Here is a 21113-nt window from a genome sequence, read left to right on the forward strand (position 1 = left end):
TACATGTTACTAAGAGGCCATGGGCCATGTGAGTGCACTACACTACCAAAGAGGAAAGAACTGGTAACAATAATCCCATTTAACATACTTTCTAAACAATCCTGAAAGGTAGGCATTTATAGGCTCTACTCTTTCTTGACAGCTGAGGTAATTGTGCCTGCAGAATTTGTCCTTCATGCAGGTCAGACAGACAGTATGTTGCTCTAGCAGAAATAGAATTCAAATCTTCTGACTTCTACAGTTTCTACAGAGATGTAGTTTGCTGACATGTAACTAGCATGCATCTTTAATAATCACATCTCTTAATTATGCTCCCTTACAGGTATCAGTTCCCTCCAACAAAGGCCAGACCCAACACTGTCTCATCTGTCAGCATGATCATAGTGACTATCATTTATTTGGGACCTTCTGCAGTGTTTTTACAAGATATTTTTACTATTACTATGCTAATAAATTATTTATGGTGGAAAACCTGAATCAGAAAACTCTGGCTACTTGAAAACAGACTTTATTAAAAACACCTCCTTTCCCCTCCAACATGTACCCTCCTCCCAAGGCACACACAGTTTCTTTGTCTACTCTGAGCCTTAAAGATTGCACAGAGTCGGTGGGGCAATGTTGATGGCTGCAGAGGAAGGGGTGTGGAAGAATCAAGGACTCAGGTGGAAGCTAATACTGAGCATGCAGATTTTACTCTGCTGAGACCACTCTTTGCAATCTAATTGACAAATGGAACAGACTGTAAAGCATCATAACTGGAAGTCATGAAGAACAAGAAGATACCCTGACTGTCAGCAGCTTCCCGTATGTATTCACCTACACATTGGACAAATAGTTATCTAAGGCCTACTCTAGGCCTTGCAAGGTGCTGGAGCTGGGATACCCCCAAAACAAGACGGTTGATCTCTCCTGAAGATTACAATCTGCAGAGAGTGGCAGCTTGTTACCAAAAAGCAAACAGGATAATTTCAGATTGTACTGTGGATTGTGAAGAAACTAGCCTTGTGACCCTGAGTAAGTCACTGGTTTAACCCTTCTCAGGGGCCCTCGGTGCCCTCATCTGGAAAACCATAGCTGCCACACTGGGCCCCCCTTCCGCCCCCCACCCTCCGCCGCGGTTTCAAGGATTAGGTCAATAAACTGAGGTCTGTGAGGGCCTCGGACTCCCGGGCATCGCCTGCTCACTGTGGACTTTTACCGAACTTCCTTTAGTCCCCATCAGTCAGGAGGAGGCGCGTTCTGGGCCCCTCTTCCTCAACGCTCACCAAAACTAAACCAAAACTCCTGGCTTGATTATTTCCCCAGGAGAGCCTAATAGCCCAGAGGATGCCGAACAGCAGGAAGGGGAAAGGGGCTTCGCGGTTCTTCGTAATAAAATCCTATTCCCCGGCGCCCTAGACCCGGGCCAGGCGCCAGCGCTGCTCGCTTAGGGTGCCCAGAGTGGGGTGGAGGGCTGTCCCTGCTCTCCACTCCCACCGCGCGGGGACCAGCTGCCGCCTGGCCTCCTTCTCCTTCCTTTGCCACCTCGGAGACAAGCCTGACAGCAGACTCTTTAACAGTTCTGGTGCAGGGTGAGGTGGGGGGCTGTCCCCTCGCCCCACTGCCGCCTCGCGGTGGGTCCCCTCCTTCGCCCAAGAGCGGGTCTAGGCAGCGAGAGAGGCCAAGGAGGCTGCGCCCTCCTACCCGGCTCCGGGCCGCGCTGTGCCGGGCCTCGGCTCCTGCAGGGGTGCTCTGGATCGCGGGGCTCGATTGTGACAGCTCGGGGTTGGGAAGGGCGCCGTCCTTTCTTCCCACCCCCCGCCCCGCAGCGATCCAGACGCCACTCGGGCCTCCCCCTCCCTGCACCTCGCCAGGCCGGGAGCTGCAGGAGGACGGGGCGCAGTTTCCCGAGTGCCCGGCCTCGCTCTCGCGGCTGTAGAAGCTGCGCCCTGGGGGCGGGGTGGGAGCGCAGAAGGGCCAGAGGCGAAGGGGCAGTGGGAGCCCCAGCCCCGCGGCGCGGGTTCAAGTTTCCACCAGCGAGCGGTTGTGCAACAGCCAAAAGAGCAGGAGCCGAGGGCGCCTCGGAAAACAAGCCGAGCCTATAAACAAAGCCACGTGGCCTCCGGACTGGGGGGGCCGGGCTAAGAGCAGGCGCCTCTTCCGGCAACAAAGAGCCGCGGCCAGCGGCCCGGGATAAATACGGCGGCCGGGACAGCGGCGCAGCACTCCAGGGAGCCCCGCGCGCCCGGCGACCCTCCACAGCGCCCCCCGCGAGCTCAGGTACCCCGCTCCGCACCCCCGATCCCGCAGCCCTCCACTCGGGCTCCCTGCAGCCGCTCCCTCACCGGCCCCGGCACCCCGAGCATCCGCCCAGGGCGGCGCGTCCCCAAGGCCGCCGGGCCAGTCCCATCCATCAGTCCGTCGCGTCCATCCGTCGCGTCCGTTGGCAGTGCCATGCCATTCCTGGGGCAGGACTGGCGGTCCCCCGGGCAGAGCTGGGTGAAGACGGCCGATGGCTGGAAGCGCTTCCTGGATGAGAAGAGCGGCAGCTTCGTGAGCGACCTCAGCAGGTGAGGGGATCGCCACTTATTTCAGCTGCGCAGAACTGACCCGGTTGGTCTCCGGGCGCGGGTCGGGTGACTGGGACGCAGGCCGGGCTGGAACAGGGTGAGGAGGGCGCCCCTGACCAGAAGGATGGAAGTGAATTGCCCGGGTTTCTGCAGAGGTCGCCAGAGCACGGGATTCGGGGTATTTGGTTTCTCTTATGGTTCAAGGTCAGCGTCTCCAAGTGGGCACGACTCTTTACAGAACCCCGTGTCCCTCTGAAACCTGACGACAAACGCGGATCTAGTCCCCAAACGCTAAAACTTAAACACACAACTTCAGGGGTCCCCTGCCTTAAAGGACACCGGTGTTGCGCGGTTTGCGGGTCGGGGCGCCAGCGAGTGGGCTGCACAGCTTTCACCCTGGGGTGGCGGGGCTCCGAGCACAAGCCTGGAGACGGGATTGCACACGGGTCCCGTCCGCAGCACCTCCAGGCTCTTCCCACGCACACGCGACCACAGAGTGGGCAGAGAGGATGAGTAACCAGGAAGGGACGGCCAGATGGTCCCTGGGGCACCAGCGCTTGCGGGCGGACTTGCGGAGCCATGGTAAGGACTCAGAGAGACGGAGCTGCGGAGGAGGGAAGGGAGGCGGGGTATAGATCCCACAAGCCTTCTACTTGTGGGAGGACAGCGTCTTTGCACCTGTTTCCTCGGTGGCCCTTTCGGTCAGTTTTCTTTGTATAGTGAGTGCGCCCCCATTTCAAGTGATGCCTACCACCTGCAGAAAGCCCACCTGGCTTGGGTGAGCCTCTGGACTCAAGTTCCACCTGAGCTCTGTCCATCTGGTGCAAAATCCGAGGTCCACCGTGCCTGATGCTCCGCTTCGTTAATAACACAGGGAAGCAGCGACGACTGAGTTAGGTGGTCTGGAGTCCCTCAGTCATGATCTCCACAGATGGCTTCCGGATCGCTGCCATTTGTCCCAGGGGGGATCAGTGCAGACCGCTTACCCTCGGGTGCCTTTATCCCGGGCCTTTGCTGAAAACCACTGCTCCACACCCCCCAGCCCTTAAATTGACTTCAGTGGAGAGTTCTGTACCTGGGCCAGCTTCCCACTCAGATTTACCAGTGGTTGTTTGGCTGAGCCCCTGGCACTCAATTTCATGAAAACGATCAAGGAAAAATCGTTATTGCCACGTCCTGACCTCCAGAGCCCCACACCTGTTTGTGATTTGTAAAGCATCACCTTTTGTCTTCCAATGGGAAAAAAATGTTTAATCTTGTGGGTCTGCCAGGAGAGACAAGAGCACATTGACCTTTATGTTAAAGACACTTGGAAGAAGTCCCTGGGGAGTTCGGGGAGCACTATAAAGAAATCTTATTTTTGGAAAACCAGATAATTTACCGGAAAATAAACAGACCAGCTGCTGTCTCTAGACTCTTTTAAGGGACTCTAGTTACCAATTAGGCCTAAATTATTCTCCCTAGACTAAAAGCTTCTTTTTATTTTAGTAGAGTAGGAACTTCCTTCCTTCCTTCCTCCTCATTCCTAAGAAATGAGGATCTAATATTTTAGTGCTTTATTTTTGTGTAACAGTTTGGATTCTTTCTAGGGAGGTGCAGTCATGATCTGCTGAGCTGTGTCACAGAGGCCCACCCAGATACAAGTGTAGGATGCTCCTCAGTGGGAAACAGGCCATTGGGTTCAACAGGAGAGGTTCAAAGTGCAGAGCCTCTGGTTCGCATAAACATTCACACTGCATCTGCTCCAGGAGATAGCGGGTATCACTCCTGTTTCCAAGTAAATAGTGGTGCCTCTCCCTCCACAGTAGGGGAGACCTGGAGAAGGTTTTACCTTACCGCAAAAGTTTAACCCAGGCTGGAGTCAGGTAGCTTCCCACCCCTCTCTCCTTCTTCAACCTCCTTTCTTGCCTCCATTTTCATACCAGCATCATCACAAAGGGTGATCGATCTAGTGACCACCTGTGGCTCTTTGATGAGTCATTTAGGAATCATTTGGTAGCTCCTAGCAAAGCAGCTGGCTGTTTGTTTGCAGAGTGTTTTTTTCCCCAGCAATTGTAAACAATCCCTTCCCTACTTAGCATGAGAAGTCTGCCAACTTCTTAAAAGCAGTTGGCCTTCTGAGACCTGGGTTTGTAGTCTCGAATATCCCCACTGTTTTCAGTCTTGGTGATGTTTCGCTGTGATGTCAGGTTTGGGCTGAGTGCCTGCCTACTCAGGTGAAGTTGAATGCCTCCCCTGTTAGAAGCAAACAAGGCAGACCCTTTTGAAAGGGAGGGGGGGGTTGTAAAACAGAGGCCTGCAGGGGTCTCATGCACTTACTCTGATTCCACCTACCATTCTGTGAGCTGCCTGACCAGGAGAGAGGGATGAGGTGTACCCTTGGTGTATTGCAGCCTGGGGACAGTGTTTTTGTGCTGACCACAGTTTGTCTGCCTAGCGCACCTTCTCTGGACTCTGCTGGCCATTCTCTCTGTGGTCCAGGGCCCTGTCCACCTCCAGCAGCAGAATGTTACAAAACCCCATCACAGCTCAGTGCCCTGAACTGAGATCATGGGAGGATTTCAGATGAGCTTCAAGCAGGGCCCCTTGTGAAAAAGTTGAAGCTACGTAAGATGGAAGAGGAATGCCAAGTGTTACATTTGAGGAAAGAGTTGGGCATGAATTGGAGCGATCCAAGCATGCTTCAAGGAAGTGATGGTTGAGCCACCTCGTGGGCAGTCTTCCTCACCAACAACCCCCAACCCCGCCCCAGCCCACCTCCAGGATGAGTAATCTAAGCTCCCTGAGCCTGGGCCACTCTTCTGCAAGCCTGCAGTTGAAAACTCCAATGTTGCTTTCCAGTACAGCTAAGGCTGAACCAGGAAGCAGGAAGTTTACTTCAGTGCCCTGGATGAGTTAGTGAATAAGCAAATAAAAATAATAGTTAAGATTTTATGAGTGCTTACTGTGTGCAAGGCACTGTTCTAAGAGCTACATACACTAGGCTGTTTGTTTTGCCAGAACAATCTGGTTACTAGCCATGTGAGCTTGACAAATTAGGTATGTATTGGAGCAAATTAGCATAGAAACTCATTGGCCTTAATCTACAACTAAGCCCTTTGGGGTAGGCCACAGCTTTCTTAAATGGCCTGTTATAACAAATGAAATGAGAAATAGGGCTTTTTTTTTTTCCTTCCCTCCCTTTATCTCTGCTGCCAAATGGGCTTATTTTGAAATCTTTCACTTTTTCTAAAGTTGTCTTTAGGTATCTTCGTACGTGTGTGGTGACAGTACAGGGCTGGACAAGGTCTTTTTTCTTATTCTAGGTTTATGCCTATAAAAATCAAGATTAGTAAGAACTGACTATAATATAGCAACTTTCTGGTTATTATTGAATTTAATGAAGAAAGCAGCCTCTTTAAATGGTTTTGCTTATTTGAAAAAAAAAATGTTGTGGTTCCTAAATGGTGGTGGCTTTTCTTGTTCAAAATTTCAGTTGTAATTTTCCATTGGCTTTGCATTTCCTTGAAATGGACATAATTGAACTCTCAAAATAGCCTCTAACTGAAATATATTATTGCTTAAAAGAAAACATATAAGCAGGCAACACAAACAAACCCCATATCCCTTCCTTCCAGGCCCTACCTCTGAAGTCCAAAACCTATTGTCTAAGTGAAAAGTGCAGGGTTTCTCTTTGGTTAAAGCTTTTCTACATTCTCCAGTGGGAGAGCATCATCAATTATGTCAAATTCTTCTTAAACTAGCTTTGGAAATGAGTCACTTGGGCTTAAAGCAGGTTATTGTTGTTTCTGTGAGGAAAGCAAGTGCTCAAATTCCTTTGAGGGATGTTTTCAATTAGAAAAGAATAAGATGAAATATAAATATTTAACATTGCTAAGGAATGGTCACAATCTATGGCCCAGGCTCCGAAAATGTTCTGCTAAACCTTAAATGTGTGATTGAGAATCAGGCAGCTTCATTTTGTGGTTCTCTCTATGTGGAACTCAGGCTGTAGGCTTTTGTTCATGGTGCATGTGCGAGTTTCCTTTAAAAATAAGGCTTCGTGTGGTATTTTTCCACAAAATGGCCTAACTTTGTTTTCTAAAGCTGTTCTCAGCTTTGGTACATCATGGACCAATCAAGTGACTTTCCATCTTTCTCCCTTCTCCTCAGCATTGATTGAAATTTCTTAACTCAGCTCTAAGGGCTCAGAGTTCTGCTGTCCCTTTCTCCTGCCCCTCTTTTCCTGCTGACCTTGGTGCAAGTCAACTAACTGACTGGTCGGTGGTTTTGTGCCTCTACAGCTGTGCAAGCAGACAGACACACACTCACGTGTGACACAAAGCTGGACCCAAAACATTCACCCTGGGCTCACGTAAGAAAGTGCCTCTAAGTCAGCGCATTTCTGCAGTAATCTCTCTGAAACCTAAAAATATCCTGTTTCCCTCAATAAAAAGGAGAAGGCTAATGATATTAAGAAACTCAGTAAATGGTATTAAGCATGGCCTTCTGCGGGAAGATTAACAAATGACTGATTATCTATCAAGCCTATCCCTATGGGTCCAGAAACACTGAGTATATTGTTGGTAATGTCACGTGTAAGCATGTTAGTAAGATACTTATTGTACTTATTGAAGTGCTACTGGAGAGACCATTGTAGCAACAGGATACTGGAAATTGTTTCAACCCCTCTTTTCTCTTTTACATAATATCCACACAATGGAGAAGTGCAGGTGTACCTCATCTTATCCAACAGATGTAGGTCCAAAAAAGATATAAATTAAATCATATTTTAAATTCAGCAGAAGAACTCAGAAAATTAAAGGCCTCTAATATATGGCTGATGTAAGGGGAAACAAACCCTAATTGATGTTTTACTGGTTGGCATGATAAATCCTGCCTGGCGCATGCATACCCCACGGGGGTTGGGGGGATCAGGGAACGTATCTTCTCACTGTACCTCAGTATTTCTCCTGCATTCCTTCTGTGGAAGCTCTTCAGAGATTTACTCTGAAATCCCATTGCATAATAGAATAGAACTCAGTCAGCCCCACAAATGACAGCTCAGCTCAGCTTACTGAAGGAAATATGCCCCTGACCCAAGTTGAACCTACACATCTTTAGTGACCTGTGAATTGGCCAGTTCTGTCTTTTCAGCTCTTATAAATGTATGAGTTGTAAATACAGCTTGTTTCATTTAGGACTCAAGGTCTTCACCTCACAGCATGATGCCTAGTGTTAGTCAAGGAATTATATAAAACCTAAACAACTAGTACTATACACTAAACATCTCCTAGAAATGCAGTCTGTAAGTCAGATTTCTGTAAATGTTTTAAAGACACAAGGGGAGCATGCTAGTTAAAAGCAGCTTGGGTACACTTTAAATAGGTGAATTGTATGGTATGTGAATTATATCTCCGTAAAGCGGTTTTTTTAAAAAGCAGCTTGGGGTGGATATTTTTGCAAAATGAAAGTATTGTGTATTATAGTGATACCAGTAACCATTCCTCTCCCTCCCTCCCTCCCCATCCATTCATCATTTTTGCTTAAAGTAATGTTGTTGTACCCTGCATGGCTCCTAAAGAGTGCAGGGCTGTGTGTCAAATACAATGGCAGACACTGTTGGGAATTCAAAAGAAGCAGAAGCCCCCGTCCCTGCCTTCCACAGAGATGTGACACTATTTCATCCCCGAAGAGGGAAGACTGGGCCCGTACAGACTTCTTTTGAGTGATTATTTTATTGTTTTGTTTGAGGAGCATGTATGTTTGTGTTTTATAACACAGTGAGCTATTTATAGAAACAGCTCATGTTAAAGTATAGCTGTTACAGCTCATCCCCTCTTGTCTGTTATTCCTAGTTACTGCAGCAAGGAAGTATACAATAAGGAGAATCTTTTCAACAGCCTGAACTATGATGTTGCAGCCAAGAAGAGAAAGAAGGACATGCTGAATAGCAAAACCAAAACTCAATGTAAGCCGTTTGTTGTGAACTTGAGAAGAAAGCTGTTCGAAGATCATTATGATTGGGTTTTGGCAGGGGAACAAATCACACCTCATATGTTTGGCATCCGCTTTCATGTTGACTGTGTCATTCACAGAGGTTACCCGGATCTTTGCACTCAGAAACCTGGCTGTGCATTTTATGAGTGAGATTAATGTATTCTTTACAGTCGTGTTTATAAGTCAGTTGCTAGTCGGGGGGTTTTTTCCCTGTTTGTCACTTATATTTGACATAGTTAATTTAGTTATTATTCAGTGGTATGGTCAGCTGAACCGGTTCCAGTGTGTGCTCTCGTTTAGAACTGTGTTTGGAGGCTTTGAACATAGATTTGTTTCTCCCTCTTCCCTTGTATAAATACTAGTAACGTTTCTAGATGCTGGATGTAAGTATGAACAGAGAGTATAACGTTCTATTAATAAGCAGGAATTACAGATCTTTAGTTTATTCCATCTGTACTGCATGGTTTCTTCATATTATCTGTTTTATTTCTACTTTTTACGGCCTTGTTTAACTTGTAAGCTTGGCATTTAACACAAACTCGCACTTGGGTATTAGATTTTTTTCTTTAGTTTGGAGCTCTGGTATACTCGATCTGAGTATCAAAGACTTGAAGTGCTTCTGACAAAGTAAATTACAACTCCAGTATTCATACACTGCAGAAGTTAGGCATTTGCCTCCCCTTAGATTGTCAGTAGAGTCTTTGTACTTTTTTGTCAAAACTTTTTTACACTTTGGATTAAATGAAAACGAAACAAGTTTAAAATCTTGGGCATGTTATAAATTTTAAAGCTGTGGGGTTTGGGGTTGTTTTTATTTTGTCTTTGTAGATTTCCACCAAGAAAAATGGATCTATGTTCACAAAGGAAGTACTAAAGAGGTGAGCACCCATCTGTTTATTAAGGAGTATGCTTAGCTTTATGCCTCCCCTGACAGGGTAGGGGCGAGACTGGGAAACTACTTCACATCATGACTGTCTTCTTGGATGTGGGTGGTGGAGGCCTGCAGCCCACTACCTAGCCAGCCATCAGAGTTTGGGGCTACAGAGAGAGATGCAAAAGTCACTAGGTGGGCTCCCCAATCATTCAGTGAGATGATGTATGTAGAAATGCTTTATAAAGATAAATATTCCCATCTCAAACACACTATTATAAAGCTCTAGCCTTTCCCTCAGGACAGTGCCTCCCTTTTGTTCTAAGATCTCTTTTAGACTTCAACTCAATTCATTTTAGCCCTGGAAGGGTTAATCACTAAATACAGGAGAAGTTTTCGTGCCCACCCAGTGTGAGGCTGCACGAGCTAGATGCAGAAGAGAAAAAGACACAGTAATATCTAAATTGCATGGCACTTTGTAAAACCCTTTTATGTACATTTTCCCGCTGCACAGGCATTTGCTCAGATAACTAGGATAGAGGCAGTATGACAGATTGATAGAATTTCTATTGCTGTCAGGGACCTTGGAGAACATCTAGTTCGCTCTGTGACTTGAGGCCCTGAGAGGGCCAGGGATACACCCGAGACCACCCAGGTACTAGAAGCAGAGCTGGGACTGTGAGTCAGGGCTCTCTACACTCAGTGCCTTGTGTGTTCACAGAGAAAAGACCACAACTTCTTTGGCTTCTTCATGAAGCCTTAAAAATGCTTCTGATGATCACAGAGAGAAAAGCACCAGAGATGTGGCAGACAGAGTTGACACACATGGGGCTAATTCTTCCCCCAGGAGTATGTTACAGTGACCAACACACATCACATACCCAGCTCCCAACCCTTCCTTGACAGGCAAGTACAAGTGCGTGCAGAGAACAAGGGCCCAAATGGTACACGTCACGACTTTAGTCACTGACTAAAGCAGCTGCCGGCTGTACTACCCATCTTTGTGGCTCATGGTGGGGCAGGGCACCAGGGGCCCAGGGCCCCAGAAAGGGCTGATCATGGCACAGGAAAGCAGCAGATGGCCATAGGTTACCTAACATAGCCACCAAGCTTGTCAGCAGAGTCCAGGCAGATTTTTCTGGAAAATGACCTCTGCACCCCCTGTTTTCACATTCAGCGCCATGGATATTGCACTCTGGGGGAAGCCTTCAACAGGCTGGACTTCTCGACTGCCATTCTGGATTCCAGAAGATTTAACTACGTCGTACGGGTAAGTCTCTGTAGATTATCCAGACTCCCAAGATGAACTGTCTTTTCGGGTTGTCTTGAAGTAGTTCCCCCCACCACCAACCAAAAAAACAAACAAAAAAACAACTTTTTAGGACCCTGGGGATTTTAAGGAAAGCAGAAAATGGATTCCTTAACTCCCCCCTCCCCCAATGTACTTCAGGTTCCTATATGGGTACTGAGATCCACACAGGATGGATCCATCCATATGGATGTCCCTGAGATTGGCCCCCTCAGACAGGGGCCGCCGTAATACCTCACGTGAGCCACAGTGCAGGCAGCACAGGCTGTGGCAGTAAGATCAGCAACAGAGAATTCAGAAAGCAAGCTGTAAAGCACCTTGGCTTGTTTTAAAAACTTTGTGCACCTCTGGTTGTTCTCACTTCCTTCTTGCCCGGCTTTAGCTGACTCTAGGTGACCCTAAGGCATTCTTGGTTTAAGCCTCAAAGCTGTATGAGTTCAAAGCACCCCAGAACTTCTTCCTCCTGACTCCCTTCCCCGACCCCCATGTAGTAATAATATTCAGTCCCAGGTTCACTTAAAGCTTGAAACTACCTGTTTGGCTCAGTTGCTTCCCATTTTAAACCCTATGTTGGAAAAAAATAATTTTTTAATGAGCTTTAGCAAAATATTAATGATGAAGGTAGTAAAGCAAGGAAGTCTAACCATGACCTTCAAGTCACTGATTCTTTTTAGTTGGTTGGTGGCTGTTTTTCCCCCTAAGCTCCCTTGTATGTTTCTGTCAGTGGTTCCACCTGGGGGGGTAGCAGCTGTTTGGGTTTTAGGATCAGAAGTAGGAGGGAATTTACCCGCTGGGGGTGTTAGTTGGTTGGGTTTTTATTTTCTTTTTCCTGGGTCGTGCTTCTCGGTGCCGTGTCATTGAGTCAGATGATTGCAAAGGCTCAGCCAGAGCGATGACATTCAAGCCCCCTTGAGGCCTGGATCATTCACCTGTCATCTGGGCAGATGCAGGGCTGGCCGTCCAGCTGACCTGATAAAAAACCCAGGCCTCTTGTAGGTTAGAATCTCTGAGCTGAGCCCATGACCAGACCTGTCTAGTCTTTAGCTGAGCCCTTATTCCACTCCAAAAGGGATGAAAATAAGAGACCTTCTTGATGAAATGTTCATGTCATTTCATCAAGACTCTGCCGCTTCTGGGAGGTCACTGTGGCCGGCAACCCAGTGCAGGCTGGTTGGACTCAAGCCCGGGAAGATCTGGAAACTTGTTGCTAAGACTATGAATAGTTTCCATCCTCTAGGTGTTAGAGGAAGACACCCAGATCTGATGTCTTGATTCCAAGCTGGTCAGCATTTGGTCAGTTTTAAGACGGTTCTCCTTCCTACCTGTTCTCCTTCTCACAAGAAATAAAGCAAAGGAACAAGGATTCAAACAGTGAAAATCTGTTTCATGCAATTATGTGCACTAACACCTTTTAGCCTTCCATTAACCCTGTGAAGTGTAGGTACTTTTATCATCGCTGTTTACATAAACAGAGGTACAGTGAGGTAAAAATGACCTGTCCAAGGTCACGAGGCTACAGAAGGGAAGAAATCCGGATCTGAAACCTGGGCAGTCTAAAGTCCACACTCCTTAGCTGCTACAATGAGTTCCATATAAGCAGAGGATTGAAAGTAAAATGGCCTGAGGTCAGATCCCAGCTCCACGGCTTTCACGCTGTTTCAGCCTCTCCAACACTCACGTTCCCGGGTGTAAGGAGAACTTAGAATAACCTAACTTCACAGGGTATCTGTGAAACTCAGTAACATATATGGAAATACTCTGCAGCCCAGAATATGTTATTCAAAGTCAGCTACTAATACTTATTATTACCTACTTATCAAAATTATTGTTTATTCTCCCTGAAAAGTCTTTTCAATTTGGTTGATAAAAAATGTTTTTCTACTTAAAAAAAAGAAAAAGTACTTGGGGAATCATGCCCTTTGCCCTTGATTAAAACTCAGCATAGAGGACTTGTGTCTGACAGTATCTGATTGTAAAATACATCCTGAGCACATTCTCCTAACCTTTAAGTTAAAGAAACTACTGAATGCTTTCAGTTATTAGGTTCAGAAAGAGGGGGGAATATTTCCATTCTGGAAAGAACAATCTTTTTTTCCCCTTCACTGTTAAGAGGCCTCTGTAATTTGAGAAATGTCATTTTTATAAAGAGCTTAAAACATTTTAATGATAGGCACCACGTTTTGAGGGTTTTCTTCTAAGGAACTTAAGACACTTCTCAAATATTCTTCTTATCCTTAAACCAACTTTGCAAAGTAGCTCGCCAGTATGTTATCCTCATCTTACTACTTCAGCTTAATGGTTTTTTAATACTAGAATGATTCCTCAGTCCCAGTAAGAAACCGAACCAACTTTGAAGCCTTAAAATCTGTTTAACCTCTTTAAAGACAAAGTACATTTTTTAAAAAGGTGTCATGTTCATGCTAGCTGTCAATGTTAATGAAAGAGACATGTAGAGGGAATAAAAGGCATAGCCAGCATTCCTATCTCAATGTTATGATGTCTTATCAGCATGAAAATTTTGTGGAATTTTTGGAATCAAAATTTGAATATAAATTGGAGAGGTTTTTATACAGCATTTGTACCTTTTTTTAACTGGCTTCAGGCTACACTCATTGCCTCTACCTGCTTCTCTACACACTTCCAATGGCTTAAACACAGTTTTAAGTGGGTTTTAAAGATGATTTTAAATCTTTAAAAGCAGTAACTTATGAAAGGCCATTTTTAAAAAATGGGTTTACACCATGCCTCAAGACCAGCACATTTTGGAAAGTCCCCTGGGGAGCCAGCGAGTATTCCAGGGGCTGGGCCAGTGGTGGGGTTTGAACCGTAACCGCAAGAAAGCAAGTACTGACTAATCCACCCAGGGCACAGAGAGGCCAGCGGAGAGAGTGGGTCTCCAGTAAACACATCAGAATCACATCTGCACATTAGAATCACCTGTGAAGCTTGCTCCTCTAAGGAAGCCCACCTCGAGAGCACCCGAGTTCATTAGCTGAAGGTGGTGCCCAGGCACTGCTGCTTAAATTTATCCACCAGGTGATCCCAGTGTGTTTTCAAGTTTGTAAACCAGCTCAGAAACTACTTGGGAGCCCAAATGTTATATTTTGCATAATGAGTTTTTAAACAAGACACACCGAGGCACAGGTGCAAGAGGGGGCTTTAACGCTTTAATGCCAGAAGGCTCTTTGATCTGGTCCTCCCAGCTCTGTGTAGATGCTGTAACTGTAGATGCTGTAACTGGTAACTGTAGATGCTGTCTTCAGACCAAGAAGAGCCTTGAATAGCGGTTTCCTGACCTGAATGAAGTGACCCCTGCGTGCATCAGATCAGGAAGGACAAACAGAAGTTTGCAAGCCCGCTCTCTCTGTCCCTCTGCAGCAAAGAAGAACATCCACAACCTAAACCAGTAGTGCACATTTTTATTTTTTTCTGCATTACCGCCCTAAGTCCATTTGAATGTTTCCAGCAAGTTACTGCATTCCTACCGCCCCTAAAAGTCTTTTCCAAAAACATGTTTTAGTTTAAGTTGACTGGTGGTTTGGCAAATGAAAGGCTGAAATATGGCACGATGACTCAAATTCAAACCCAATGCCTTAAATTAAGGGCGTGCTGTTGCCAAGCCCCTGGCGGGTTGTGATGTGTATGGGCAGCCTGGCCCCTTCACCAGGTCCCTCTGCTGCAGTGACCTTGGATTAATTTGGTGCTGCACAGCCTTGCTCTGATGGAAGGTGGCCTCTGCCACCTCGGTCTTTAAACTGGTGGGTATCTTCTTCCATTGAGACAAAGAAGCTGGGGTGGAGAGAAGGCGGCCAGCCATTCCAATGGCAACAAAATCAAAAGAACAGGGCGCGAGCCCATTTGAAAGTGATTGGCAGAAATGGTTGGGAATTGTGAGAAGTCACTGTGGGGTATTAACAGTGAGGGCCCTGAGCAGGTCCCTAAAATGAATGCTGATTAGGCTGCTAATGATTTTACCAAAGAAATGCTGCAGCCCTTGGAATTCCGAGCCTTCTCAGTCACACTAAGCCTTTAGGCAAGCAGCAGATCCTGCAATTTCTGGGTGCCCACAGAAGTGGGGGACACTCACAGACCTTGAGGGTATGACCACAGGATTGGGGGAGTGCATGCAGAAGTAGGGGGTACCCCAAAAAACGGAGGAAGGCTGAGAGACCAGAACAGTGGTATCTTCGACCATGGACACCTGACAGAACATTAATAATTTAAGCATGTATTCTCAATTTATGTATATTCATAAATTCATTTGTAAATCATATACCTATAAAAGGTGCTAGGGGCTTCCCTGGTGGCACAGTGGTTGGGAGTCTGCCTGCCGATGCAGGGGACACGGGTTCGTGCCCCGGTCTGGGAGGATCCCACATGCCGCGGAGCAGCTGGGCCCGTGAGCCACGGCCGCTGGGCCTGCGCCTCCTGAGCCTGTGCTCCGCAACGGGAGAGGCCACAGCAGTGAGAGGCCCGCGTACCGGGGGGGAAAAAAAAAAAAAAAAAGGTGCTAATAATGGTACCTACCCCATTGTGTTGCTATAGAATTAAACTGAGTTTAAACACATGAAATGCTTTTAGACAGTGCCTGGTATATGGTGAGCATCAGTTGTTGCTGTAACTATTGTCATCTTTAGGGTCCTAAGTACAGGAATTAGAAAATATATGAAAATAGAAATTAAAGATGAAATATAGAGATTGATTATTTTACAACTTTTCTACCTGATTTTCTTTCCCATCTGACTTTGGGGACCAGAAGATCAAAAATGTGCCCATTTTATATAAATTTTTTTCTTGAGGATTCAGAATTTAAATATATCCCACCATGAGCCCAGAAATATATTTTATACTAAAACTCTAGCTAGTTTCTAGGCTAAGTCAGGTGCTTATTATACAGGGGATATGCTAAATTGGATAGGTGAGCTGCGGGGGTTTTTTTTGTTTTTTTTTTTTGCGGTACGCAGGCCTCTCACCGTTGTGGCCTCTCCCGTTGCGGAGCACAGGCTCCGGACGCGCAGGCTCAGCGGCCATGGCTCATGGGCCCAGCCGCTCCGCGGCATGTGGGATCTTCCCCGACTGGGGCACGAACCCGTGTCCCCTGCATCGGCAGGCGGACTCTCAACCACTGTGCCACCAGGGAAGCCCGAGCTGCGTTTTAATTGCCAATTCAGCAGACCTTTTTCCCATCCAAGGAGGGATGTTCCTGAGAGCATGTGACAGTGCTCTAAGTTGCTCTGGTTGAGGGTGAGACAGAGGTTTAAGTATCTGTGAGCTAGGATCCGAAGGCCCCTCGAGTCTTCTAAATGAAGGGCTTTCCAAAGGCAAGGAGGTGACAACATCCTCTGCTAGGTCCCCATACATCAATATTGCTTCAGGTGAGTGTTTTCAAATCCCTAAGCAGGTGTTTTCTATATTAAGTCCATACCATATACCTAGTGTTGCCACAGTCACTTGAGTATCAACTAAGACCTGGCCTCTGCTGGTCAGGAGTTTCTGGGCTACTCTGGGAAACAAGGTACAAGGTACTGCAGTAGCAAACTGGGTTTGGTCCTGTCTAGGAAAACGGAAGAAGCAGCACTGGAGGCAGCTTCTTGGAAGAGGTAGAACCTGAGATTCTCCTTCCTTGAAGGATGGCCAGGATTTGGCCAGGTGGAGAGGCAGGTAGAAGGCTTTGCAGGGACAAATGGCATGAGCAGAAACCTGCAGCTGGAAAGAACAGAAGTGGAGGGGAGTGATGGTGGGCCAGGGGCCAAGGACAGTGTGACATCCAACCTTGTAGAAGCGTAGGGTGGGGGTAAGGAGGCTACAGCAGACAGGGAGCCCAATTTAAGCAGCCTCATTGAGACAGACAGACCTGCTCAGATCAATGCGACAGGGAATAGGGCATCATTCTAAGTTCAGAATTTTCTGGGATGGACGGAAGACAGAGAGGCAAGTTGTTCTCGGCTAAGAATACAATTAATTTGTGTAAACTTGGCCCTCAGTTAGAGGGATGTTTCACTTGCAAATAATATTTACCCAACCTTGACATGCCTGGAGATTATTAATGTAGCAGAAATGTTCCCTCTTCCAACCTGTCAGTGTTCAGGCTCAAAGTCAGGACAAAACTTTCCAGGTTTTAATCTGTGTTATCCATTGAGTAAATAAGGGTCTTGGAAGTACGTGGCACTCAATGCAGGCAGAAGCACTGCCTGATGTAACCAAAGGTTTATTGCAAAAGACATAATTTTCCTATGGGCACCCAGCTGGCGTACTGAGCATGTGAGAAATGGCAGGGGCTTCTTGAAGTTTTTTCCTACCTTTGATAATCCTATGGCTTGTTTTCTCATCAGACATATACCTTCAACTGCAGAGCTCACTGTCACAGGAGATAGAAGAATTAGGGATAAGTTACATTCTTAACAATATTCTGTGCAAGATGGAGTATGCTTGGGCAACAGCTGCATGGGTAACCTTGAACTAACAGGGAGAGTAGCTGCTGTTTTTCTTGATGCTTCTGAAGCCCCAGTTGCTTAGTGTCCCTTTAAATCTCTTTAAATATGTGTGTGTGTGTGTGTGTGTGTGTGTATATATCTACATATAGATATAGATATAAATATATGTATTTGTTAAGTGCCTCCCGTGTGCCAGGTTGCGGTAGAGTGGTAAACAAGATAACCCCTTCTGTCTTGAGGTTTCTATCCCAATTAGACAAGTAAAGACAAGTCAGCAAGCAAGTAAACAAGATCATTTCAGACAGGTATAAATGAAACAGTGAAGAACACTGAAACCACAGTAAGATCTAGGATGGTCCGCAAAGGGCTCTCTGAGCTCTGAGCAGGTGACATCTGAACTGAGACCTGAGGGGTGGGATGGAGCTGGCATGTGAAGACGTGGCAGGACCAAGGCTGGGAGGTGGGAATGAGCCGAGCCTGCTCAGGGAACCAAAGGTGGGCCGTGTGGACAGAGCAGAGCGAGCTAGGGAAGCACCGGGCAAAATGAAGCTGGGCAAGCGGCGGAGACCAGGTCAGGGAGGACCTTGCCAGTTATGGTAAGGAGTCCGGATGTTTTTTCTAAGGGCAAAGGGAAGCCATTTGAGGGTTTCAAGCAGAGAAGTGACGTGAGCTGATTTATTTTTAAAAGTCTGAATGCTACGATGAACCGAAGGGAAGAGATGACACGAAACGCGCATTTCCTGCGGGCAAAGTGAGATAAGAGGGCAATCTCCTCTCCCCATTCATCTTCCACGCGCCACTTCAAGCTGAGGTTGATATCCCTCCGAGACTGACTATAGGATATTGCTTGCAACGAGACTTTTCTTCTACTCAGTATGTCTAAGACTAGCACGAGCCAAAGCTGAAGGGCAGGATGTGGTTTCAGCACATGGCAACCACCAGCCCTTCCTCCCGTGGCCCAGAACCGGTCCTGTTACTGCACAGCTAGTCACTGTGGATCGGGTCGTGCTGGATCCCCAGGCGGCCCCCACGGTAATGATAGCCTGGAAGTCAGGAGGAGCTGGGAACCCTCTTCTCCAACCCCTAGCCCAGTCCCCCACCCCGCCTCTCCTTAAACACAGCCACAGATTACTGGCACCTGGGCTAAAATTTGCCCAGCAGAAAACAAACAGCCATTTTCAAACAATCCGTTTTCCTCTGCTTTTTCTCGTGTGGCTAGAGGCAAAGAATCCAACTGGCTAAGTCGTCTTGGTAAATAAATTGCTAGATACAGCCCTACTCCCCCTAGGCACACAGCTCTCTTGACACAGAAGTAAAATTAATAAATTCTGTCTTCTTTACCACTAGTTCCACACAATACTGGTTCTGGGTCTGTAGAGTTATTGTGATGTGGAAAGTAGACCTCAATGATTCACCCAAAGCCATTGCCTCATCCTAAATGCATTATTAACCCTTTCTGAGTATTATTTCTCCCTTAATGTGAAAAGCTGATTACCGGTCCCAGTGTAATACTGATATAAGATTTCCAGACTCCTTCCTAGAACATAACACTGCATGGTATTGCTACTATTTTTAAAGTTTCGACGTAGATGCAAATTTGATTGGCCTTGACAAACTGAAGTCCTTAAACTATCAAAATACATGTTCTCCGTTAGACATATCTGGGTCCAAGTCCTGGCTCCACCACTTGCTACTGCTATATGTCTACAGGTGAGTTGCTTTACTTCTCAGAGCCACAAAATCCTCTTTTGACTAGTGGAGAACCCACTTCAGTGGGTTGCCTCTGAAGATTAAACAAGATGACGCATGTAAAATGCGTAGCATGTAGTAAACACCCATTATTGCTAGCAAAATAAGACTTCATGGTAGATGCAACTATGTAAGCCACAGAATGTATCAACATTAACTTTTATCAACAGACAGGGAGCTACTAAATATATCAGAAACATAATAAAAATGACAGAGAGGAATATGAAAATTTGAAAGCATTTAAGCATTTGGTTGACAATACATAAAATTGAAATACAGGGATTCTAAAGGTCTCTAAACCAGCTGTACTTTACCCTACTATTCACTATGCCTTCCCTGGCAGTACTTCTACCTAGCAATAGTCTCTGTACTATGATAAAAATGAGTGATAATAATTTATTGAGTATATTCTTGCCGTCAGGCACTGTTCTGAGTGCTTTATGAATGCATTTAATCTTCACAGCAACTCTAAAGTAGGTACTGTTATTATGTATGGTTTACAGATGGGGAAACTGAGGCAGGCAGTTTGGCTCTGGAGCCCTCACTCTTGAACCCTATCTCACACACACACACACACACACACACACACTCTCTCTCTCTCTCTCTCTCTCTCTCTCTCTCTCTATCAGAAATTGACAAATTATGGCCAAGGGCCAAATCTGCCCCCCATGCCTGTTTTTGTAAATAAAGTTTTATTGGAACACAGCCACACTTATTCATTTACATACTGTCCAAGGCTGCTCTTGTACTACAGTTGCTGAGTTAATTAGTTGCAACAGAGACCTTATGACCTCCAAAGGTTAAAATATTTACTATCTATCCCTTTACAGAAAAAGCTTTACAGAAAAGATAACCCTTGATATCCACTTTAAACTTCACTAAAAGAATATGGTTTGGAAGGGGAAGAAATAATACCTTATAATAATAATGCCTTGCATTTGGTATTTACAGTGGGTTTTTACATACTGATCTCACTTAATTCTCGTAACAACCCTGTGAAGTAGGTAGTGTTTTTTTATTTCCACTTTAGAAATGAAGAAACTGGGGCTCTGGGAGGTTAAATGACTTACACCACAGACTAGATGGTAAACTTCGTGCGTCTAGGGACCGTGTGTCTTTATCCGCATCACCTACTACAACACTACGATAGAATGGGCATGCAGAAAATACTTGCTAAGTGAATGACAACTGTAAAGGTCACCCAGCTAGAGCATCCAGGTCTCCTCCTATTCTGGGGTTCTCTCTCCTGACCCCAAGGCTGCCGGACAGTGAAAAGAAGGACTTTCTCTTGACACCGGAATAAACAGAAGGTGGTTGATGTGTCATTCTCCTGACAGTTGATCGATTTTTCCTTCTGTATCTTTCTCTTCCTTAGTCAAAGATCATCTCAGTCAGACCAAAGGGCTTTTTTGTTTCTCCTCAGATGCATAGTCAGAGCCTTGAGAATTTTTGTGTCCTTGTGATTGGTGCATTTTTAGACAAGATTGAAACTGATGCCCTCGTGAGATGGTAGTCACATGAAATGGGGGTTTTGGATGGATTTCAGGCAGAGCTCTGCCCGCCCTCCTCCCACCCCATGATGAGTCACTACCCTTCCCCGAGCCGACTCAAGACTTTTGTTTTCTTTCATCTTGCTTTGCGCTGGTCATGTGAGGCTCAGGGTATTAATAGACCCTGGGCTTGGCCTTCTGAATCTTGTTGTTGGTCAAGGAGATAAATGAACGGTTTGGCCAGTCCCTTTGTGCCATTTTTCACTCCTCTCTTGACTGTCACGCGCTGGTTGGTGACAGAGCTGAACTGGAAAGGCAGAGGACAACCCGTCTGGTCACCGCCTGTGGACGTGGCCTCTGCTGATGTTTTGACTTCTTGCCTCTCTTTGTGGGCATTTGGTCAGTTCCTGACGTCCAGCCTTGGGTCACCAGGACTAATCTTAAAAACCAGCCTCCGTCTTTCTTTGCCACCTTCCCCCAGCCTGATGACAGCATCTGTCCCTGTGTGTGAGAGAGATACGTAAGCCAGGCAGGAAAAGATGTGGGGTCTTTTTTTGTTTTTAACTTAGAGTAAAGTTATGTTCAGGAAATTAAAAGTCTGTCCGTGGTTTGACAGGCTCCTAAGGGGCTCCATGGGGACAAAATTTTTAAACAAATGCCTTGGAAGCAGAGGTTCTTTGAATTGCCTGGGGCTTTGATCCAGAAGTTTCAGTTCTTCTCTGCAGCCCAGTT

General features: G+C 46.3%; 2 protein-coding genes across 3 annotated transcripts in view; one reads left to right on the top strand and one right to left on the bottom strand.

Moving 5' to 3' along the window:
- The window catches only part of NTAQ1 (N-terminal glutamine amidase 1), a gene marked incomplete at its 3' end in the record, with an annotated part of 166756 nt that overhangs the window by 70066 nt on the left and 75577 nt on the right, over positions 1-21113 (bottom strand). The window contains exon 6 of one of the 2 annotated variants that reach the window (XM_082601591.1): positions 13759-14020. The exons of the other annotated variant lie outside the window; for it this stretch is intronic. Coding sequence (XP_082457717.1) covers positions 13968-14020 — 53 coding nt within the window. Of the gene's footprint in view, positions 1-13758; positions 14021-21113 lie in introns of those variants that run through there. 2 annotated transcript variants of the gene reach the window in all.
- The window catches only part of FBXO32 (F-box protein 32), a 30456-nt gene continuing 11248 nt past the window's right edge, over positions 1906-21113 (top strand). The window contains exons 1-4 of the mRNA XM_082601585.1: positions 1906-2549; positions 8387-8499; positions 9357-9406; positions 10577-10669. Of these exons, the coding sequence (XP_082457711.1) occupies positions 2434-2549; positions 8387-8499; positions 9357-9406; positions 10577-10669 (372 nt within the window). The 5' untranslated portion in view covers positions 1906-2433. The remainder of the gene's footprint in view (positions 2550-8386; positions 8500-9356; positions 9407-10576; positions 10670-21113) is intronic.

Source organism: Mesoplodon mirus (assembly GCF_964341445.2).
Source record: "Mesoplodon mirus genome assembly, chromosome: 16".
Lineage (NCBI taxonomy): Eukaryota > Metazoa > Chordata > Mammalia > Artiodactyla > Ziphiidae > Mesoplodon > Mesoplodon mirus.